The 8378-nt window shown below is 36.5% G+C and overlaps 1 protein-coding gene across 2 annotated transcripts in view; it reads right to left on the bottom strand.

Annotated features, from left to right (window-relative positions):
* Window positions 1–211: 211 nt before the first annotated feature.
* Window positions 212–8378, bottom strand: part of ATP6V1A (ATPase H+ transporting V1 subunit A) — a 50515-nt gene continuing 42348 nt past the window's right edge. For both annotated transcript variants that reach the window (XM_043999178.1, XM_043999177.1), the window contains 4 exons: window positions 8001–8204; window positions 6566–6660; window positions 5049–5220; window positions 212–2779 (listed from right to left, as the gene is read on the bottom strand). In XM_043999178.1, coding sequence (XP_043855113.1) covers window positions 2687–2779; window positions 5049–5220; window positions 6566–6660; window positions 8001–8204 — 564 coding nt within the window. In that variant the 3' untranslated portion in view covers window positions 212–2686. The remainder of the gene's footprint in view (window positions 2780–5048; window positions 5221–6565; window positions 6661–8000; window positions 8205–8378) is intronic.

Below are 8378 nucleotides of genomic sequence, written 5' to 3'. Positions count from 1 at the left end.
GGAAGGGAAGGAGCTATCTGGGGACTCTATGGATCATTATTCAAATAGTTAGCCAAAAGTAGCAAGTTGTGTTCTCATTTCCTTACCACAAAAGATTAAAAGACTTCACCCATAAGCTAATTCCCAAAGTATTAGAAATTGACCACACATCTAAACATTTTGTATAATATTATTTTAGTAGATTTGGCCACAAAAGGAGGAAAACCCAGGATTACTTTAAATCCACTTTTTATTCTCTCATAGATGAACAATTGTACACAACTCGTAACATAAAGTGAAATCTCAAGGAGAAAACAGGCAATATTTTTGCCTCATTCCTGAGGGGGGGGAAATTTTTTAATGGGCACAATGTGAGATTTAACACTGGAAAAAATACAAATTAAACTGGTTGAACTGGCTCCACCTGGGCCAGGTACAGCACAATAAATATAGAACTGCATCATCTTTTTTTAAAAGATTGTTCTAAGTTTACCACACCCCCATTAAAGAAATAAGATCAGTCCCCTAATCTGAAATTCTACGACACATGGTACAGTGGTGAAGGGGCACCAGAGATGAAGGAAAATGGTTTCGATGACAACTCAAACTCATACATCAACATTCTTAAAAGGAGATGCATACACTGGACGTTCAGGTAACAGTAAAATCTTGGTCACTCTTCACTGGCACAATCTCAGTTTGCCTATTGGTTTATGGTAGAATAAGGAAGAATTTTTGATGTGTGGAAAATCTTTTAAAATTTCTGTTGGTCTTAGGGCCAATGGGTAGGGGGCCACATTGCAAGCATACTGATTAAACAGCACCCTGAGGTCTACAGGCCAACAATAATCCAAGGCATAATTTCTCTTATCTGGCAGTATGTTGAAAAGGTTTCAAAAAAGTTTCATTGGGAAGAACAGCTTTCTTGAGCAACAGGCCACCACAAGAATATGCAATCTATAATGGATAAACAAAACTAGAAAAATAACTTCAAATGATTGCACCTACCCTTAATAGGCCAATAAAAAGATATTGTCTGAAAATAAAACAATCTATCGTGGCATAAAATAAATAAGTTACTTTATCTGGGCTCTTTAGAACTATTTGACATAGCTAAAGTGCTCCTTTCAAAGAACTCTCCCCCTTTTCTTCTAAAATCTATTAATTCTGAAGCACTGATACCAGAACTTTTGGCAAGTGATAGTTAAATGGGAAACTGCCACTCTCAGGGAAGCTCTGTAGTTTTCCTTCCTCGTGTACCCTACAACAAGCACGTTTTAAAAATGTACATTAAGAGACAGGATGAAGCCACCTCCTTTTTCAGATGACCCTTAGTTTCTCTGTAGAGTGGAATGTTACCACTGTCACCAATACCTTTAGGGATTAGTAACAAACACAAGAATTTACTACTCCCATCAGCCCTACAAAATGGAGGGGAACCTTTGAAGTCATGTTGCGATGGCTACATACAAACAGACAATCTGGGGAATTTCTTGTGCCAGTAATGGGAAAAACCAGAGCCAACATCACCAACCACAAGAAGGAAAATGCTCTTGAACAGGTATTTTTCACAAACTGGCCAACAGGATACTTTTTTTAAACATGCACACAATGTGGTGGACAGGTAATCATTTCAAAGAAAACGTGATTCGTGGGGCCAGGGTAGCATTTTTATAGTCAAACTTTTCCTTAACGGTCCCAAGTAGCCACCGAGCCACCATTCTCTGCATCTTGAAGCTCATATGTACTCTACCAAATTTGGAAAAGCTTAGGTGTCTAAAATGGTTGTCAAGGAAAGAAAGAGAGCAAGGTGGTACGTGTCCCTACCGATCATTTGAAGCACACTTTTCAAATAAATCCAACATCAGTGCACTACAACAATTCTTGATGCAACATATTTACTTATGGAAACAGAGCATGCTTTCAAAGTATGATGTTCATGTTCAGCTAGCAACCTGGCTCCTCCCTATCCCCCTTTTTGGTACCGATTCAAATATTGTGCTGAGCCCCATAACTGCCTTTCAATGCACTCACTATTTCAGGCACAATCGGAGAAACAGAGTAATTCTCCACAATTTTCTACAAATATTCCTGATTTTTTATTAGTAGAAGCAACCCATAATTGGAACAATATTAATCAATCTCATTACTTAAAAAAAGAAACCACTTATTTTCTGCATAGTAAGCAGCTAGCAGAATGCTAAGCTTCAAATACGCTCACCATAGAGAACAATGGATCATTCCATGTACTGACTCCATGTCAAAAGACACAGGGGCAAGGCTGTTTAAGCCAAAACAAATGCTTTAAAAAAAAGTACCTGTGTTACTCCTGTCTGTAACTTGGGGAAAGGGGGAGAGTCATCAAGTCATCCTCTATCTGAGTTACTGTTAGTGTAGCCATTCCCACTCTGTACCAGAGATAGTCACAGTCATTATATACGACACTTCAGACAAAGAATCAGGGAGGCCCATCAAACACTGAAACCAAGGAATGTTTGTTTTATGTAAGACCCACCAAATATGAACAAGAAAATGAATAATTAGTCACACACTCACACACACACACTCACACACACACACACACACACACACACATACTGGTCTCAATGATGCACAATGAGGAAGCAAAGGGGAAGGGATATAGAATTTAAAGAGATAAGAACACGTGAGCTGGTCGAGGGAGAGGAGAAGAAAAGAAATCACAGTTCTAGTCTTCCAGACTTCGGAATGCATTCTGCATATCTTCAAGAAGTTGAGCATAGTCAGCCTTGATCTTGGCTTCACCATCTTTTACTGGATCCTGAAAACAAGCATGAATTTAAACAACCTTGGAAGATCTCTTAAGTTACAAGTATTTACTAAATCTTTGAATAAAGTCAGAGAATCATATAATTATCATCTGTGGTGACCTTTTTGGCTGACTGTGAGATACTTAAAACACCTTTATTTTTGTCTTGGCTTCTGATTACATGCATAAAAGTATGATGTCTTAGTCTCAAAACTACTGGAAAGTATCAATAATTACAGGAGGAGGGAATACTGGGTGCCAATGTGTATGCATCAAAAAAGTGATAATGAATTTAAAGATGGGACAATTTATCACTGGGGCTGTAAAACAGAATCTCTCTAACAAGGACTGTAATCTAGAACCATACAATAGGAGTTAAAAAAGGATTTTAAAATGTAGTTTACTGTCATATACTAAAATTTAAACTCTTTAACTTGGCATTCAAGGTTCCCCATATTCTGACAGCACTCTTTCTTTCTAGATTTCCCTTTATATACTCTATGCTCTGGCCAAACCAGACTAATCAGAGTATCCCCAAACAGATCTTGCAATTTTTTGTCTCTTTACCATTGCCCCATTGAATGACTAGACTATCCATCATCCCTCAAACTCCAATTCCAACATCCTGTCTTCTATGACACCCATCTAATCTCCACTCCCTGCTTCCTATCCTCCCTCCAGTTGGTGGGGTCACCCCCTTCAGGCCTCATGTATCACCCCTCTCTCTCTCCATTAAACCAAGATTTCCTGAACACCTACTATGAGTGAGTCACTAAGTGAGACACAAGATGAATAAGGTATTGCACTTATCCGCTAAGAGTTTATGGTCTGGAGGAGATAAGATACTCCTATAGCATTTTGCATCTCTTACACATATATTACATATTATTTTATATTACTGTTATTTTTGTACAACTCTGTAGACAACAAGCACTGAACAGCTGATGCTAGTCAACCACTATCATTCAAACATGCAACCGTCAAACATGCCACTTATGGTTTCTTAAGGTGATTTACAATGGAAATAATTATGAATTATATTTTATTTCTATATTTAATACAATCTACATATCATTATATTTCATGATTATTTTTTATTATAAACTATTTTATTATGAACTTTAAAAATCAATGTTGAATAGTTTATAATACATACAACTCCAAAAAATCCCTATCCATTATTACCCAGTATACCCAACATGCCACCCACTTCAGCTACTGGCCTCCTGTGGCAGCGTAACCTCCCAGCCTTTACCCTTATGCTCCAGTCCTCAGGGAAATTATACTTTATCTGTGACCAAGGCATCTACCCCAGCAATTAGACAGGTAAAATCCTGTTTCCTATACTCTTCCCCACCCCCACCCCCACCCTTCAGTAAGGCAAATACCTGATAAACTTTAAAGTGCTATATAAATGTGAGTTATTCTTATTAGAAATAATTATGGAGATAAAGTACATAAGATCAATGAACTGACCAAAGAATTTTAAAAGATCTTATATAGGAAATCTTACTAGTACTTTACATGTTATCTCTTTCATTTATTTATGCAAGGCTTAGAGGAATCTTATATAATCAAAGATAATGCCCTTAATTTAGCAATTGTAACAGCAGAAAATGGAGTAGACACCATCTAATAGGGTTATATCATATTGGAAAGCATGCCTACAGTCTTGTAGAATTGGCAGAACCTAGGGCAAATGGAATTAGATGGTTAAGAAATTTAAACCCCAAGATATTGGGCTTAAAGTTAGTTCAGTATAAAACTTAAAACTAATTCTACTGGGGTTTTTGTTGTTGATTAATTTGGACCTGTGATTTCATCAGTGCTGAGAGATCTGGGTGTGGAACCCCTTTCTACAAAGGTAGATCAGTAATTTAGCTGTATTTCAGCTTTAGAGAGTTGCCTGGGGCACAGAGAGCATAAGTGACATAATGTGCCTGTGGTCACAAAAGTACTAAGTATGTACAGGATATAGGACTTGAATCCAAGTCTTTGTCAACCTACTCTTTTTCTTGCCTCTCAAATCTATTCTTAGTTTCCTAGTAATTAAGGCAAAAAGGGAAGCACATTATTAAATTTGTACAAACATATATTTTAAATTTGATAATTGGAATTTCAACTGCTGCATAATTTTTAGACCTGGTCTACCGTTTCCAGAACCTGGGTTGTATGGATATGGGATAATTCACATGTCTTAGTCACAGTATTTAGAATTCAAAAAAAGAAATTTCCTAGTAAAGGATACTGGGAAAACTCTTAAGAATGCCATATAACATACCTTGAATTTCATGGAGGACAGTTTATAGAGAATATCTCCCATCTGTTCTCGGATAATGGACCATGTGATTTTATTATCACTCTGGGCAGTTGTTTCAATAGCTCTGCGTGCCATATCATAAAACGCGATCATATTGGAGAGCATGCCTACAGTCTTGTAGAATGGGCAGAACCTAGGGCAAATGGAATAACATGATTGAGAAATTAAAATCCCAAGATATTGGGCTTAAAGTTAGTTCAGTATGAAACTTAATCCAAAAGGTATCAGAAAGGTAGTTTCATCACTTAAATCTACAGAATAGTAAACACTGTACATTCTTAAACATCAAGATGTTGGAAAATGAGGTGAAGTAGAAAAAAAAGGAGGGACTTTTGACCAATACTTTTTCATGGCAAAAAACTCAGATGAATCAATTTCCTTTGTCTATTACCATATGTATGTTTCACAGCCAGAGTAAAACAGAAGGAGAGATGGAAGATTACTGCTAAAATTTAATTACTCTCTGAAGGCTTGTTCTGGTGCTCTGCAGTTTAAGAAGTAACTCAAATGATAATAAAGACTCCCTTGAGACGGCTGGACAAGGCTTAATGAATAACAAACAAGCAGCCCAGGCTTTTAAAAATAATATGAACTTCCTATAGCCTGGTATGGACAAGCTGCTTCAAAAAGGCAACTTGTAATGTGATATAAATATATGGCTGACAGAAACTTTATGGAGTAAAAAATACACAGGATAAGAAGGCCACATCTATGGGCTGTGATCTATATAGGTGAAGGCACTACATATTCATATCATCAACCTATTCTGACATTTATGGGTCACATATTCAAGCACACCATACATAGAGGTCACTGTGACATGGATTTTCTAATGTTTCTGTGGCTGAAATGATATATAAAAATCCTTCCTTGCCCAGGAACTTTTCTATGGCTATGCTCAGTTATCTTTAGTTTTATACTTGATTGTAACTAATGAATCAGGGAAGACAAATTTAAGGACTTTAGCTCTTAGAATAAGAAAAGAAAGGTCATGGTAAGCCAAAAATGCAGCAGAGATAATGACAGATGAAAACTAGAGGTAAGTTTGTGTGTGTGTGTGTGTGTCCATGAATGTATTTGGTAAAGAAGAAGAATGAGAAACAGGACTTTTGGGGAAGAGATAAGCCACAAAAAAAGGATAGCTAGCTACAAGTAGAGAAGGTGAAAATAAAGACCTTTAATTATAAAAAGGCAGGGAGGTAGTAAACTATGGCAAAGAAAAGTCTTTGGGGGAGGTAACAATAAATGATTCTAAAATTATCTGATACAGTGAAGTATCTCTTCAAAGACTATTCCCTGAGCAGTTAGGGTCCTGAGAGTCATAGCTGGATAAATGTTAGCTAAAACAGGAGGAAGGTATTCTTTCTAACTCTTCCTATGATGACATTTATTACCACTGGTCGCTCATTAACTGATGAACAGAAAGGCTCTTACTGTACTAAAACAACAACAAATGAATAAAAACCACCATGGCTTACCTGTCATAAGGAGTATATCCATTTTGCTGCAGGAAGTCATCTTTGATAAGTTTTGCTACCTCCAGGGTAATTTTATCTGTTTCTGCTAAAGAAGCCTATAAAATACAAGATTGACAAAATTTTAAATTATAGAACTGTGAATAAATATATCATTTTAGCTGGGTCTTCACAGCTGTTAATACGATAACATGTATAGTTAAGCACTCAATGAATGCTTTGAGATTGTGTTCAAAAGACCCTTTAGTACTGCTATATGCTTCTCTCATCTTGGCATTCTTATTTATTGAGTAAACGCACTGTTTGAACCTGAAATTTTTGATCTATCATAGATTTATGCAAATAAGAGTTCCAAATTATGGTTTGTCTGAAAGTAGTGATAACAACAATAGTAGATTCCAATGAAGATTAAAAAAAAGGGGGGGGGCAGCTAGGTGGTGCAGTGGATAGAGCACTGGCCCTGGAGTCAGGAGGACCTGAATTCAAATCTGGCCTCGGACACCTAACATTTACTAGCTATGTGACCCTGGGCAAGTCACTTAATCCCAATTACCTCACCAAAAAAAAAAAAAGTGCCGATCTACTTTAAACATAGGCAATATTACACAGAAAACAAAGTCCTAGTGGAAGGGAATTCTTCAATTTTCTAATGAAATATTTCATATACAGTATTTCATTATTCTTAAAAGCTAACATGTTAGCCTACTGAAGATTAATAAATGAAGTACTTCTCTTAATTGCTTATTCCAAAGAACTCTCTTGAAAGCTCTTGTCTGTTGCTGTTTCTATATATTTATGACAGACCACTTGAATTTTCCTATCAACCTCACTTTATTTTTTCAATAAAAATTTACTAATATAGCAGGTACATAATTTTCTAAGAACAGTTTTGGTTTATTTTTATTCTGAACAAAAACCAAATAAAACAAGCATTTCCATATACAAAACAGAAGACTGTACATGAAATCATAATTTCTATTGTGTACAGCTGGCTTTTCCATTCAAATAAATCCAACATATAATTTTCAAAGCTGCTCTGCTTTGTCTGCTCTGGTCTTCCTTTGGTTTTCTTTTGTGTACTTAAAAAAAAAAAAAGGATTCAATGACCTTCTTTTCTTTTGGGCAGTCTTCTTGCTGGCACCTCTCCCTTTCACTTCTCCTTCCCCACAAGCAGAAAAAAACACATATCATGTCAACATGACATTAATGACTAGACTGTAAAGAACAGGTGCTACTTGTATTTGTTTCACACCTAGTCATCCCACTTTGAAGAACAGTCAGAATTCAATAATTATATGCTGAATTAATAAGTGAACTGGTATATGGAAATCTATAGCAGGTGAATGATGAATGAGCTCACATATATAAAGTCCCACCTATCCCAACATCACTGCCAAAAATCTCGCCCACTTTCTAAACGTAGATGTAAACAACACACCTTGCCCACAAGCTGTACGATCTCTGCCAGATCCTCTTCTTCCTGCAGGATCTCCTTAGCCTTGGTCCTCAGAGGAACAAACTCTGTAAAATGCTTGTCATAGTACTCATCCAAGGCACGCATATACTTGCTGTAGCTGATCAGCCAGTTTACTGAAGGGAAGTGCTTACGCTGAGCTAGTTTCTTATCTAAGCCCCAGAACACCTGTCCAAAAGAACAAACTGTGTTTAAACCATTTAAAAAAAGATATCAAAATCAACTTATTCATATATATTAAATCCCACCCTAGATTAAAGGTTCCATCATGAATTGCAAATCATACAGTATGATTACATTTGTATAACACCATCACTTTTCTGTCTGAAAACATTCAATACA

The sequence above is a fragment of the Dromiciops gliroides genome, chromosome 3 (assembly GCF_019393635.1).
Source record: "Dromiciops gliroides isolate mDroGli1 chromosome 3, mDroGli1.pri, whole genome shotgun sequence".
In the NCBI taxonomy this organism is placed as follows: domain Eukaryota; kingdom Metazoa; phylum Chordata; class Mammalia; order Microbiotheria; family Microbiotheriidae; genus Dromiciops; species Dromiciops gliroides.
The sequence above is the reverse complement of the archived record's forward strand: the minus strand, read 5'-3'. Positions and strand labels throughout refer to the sequence as shown.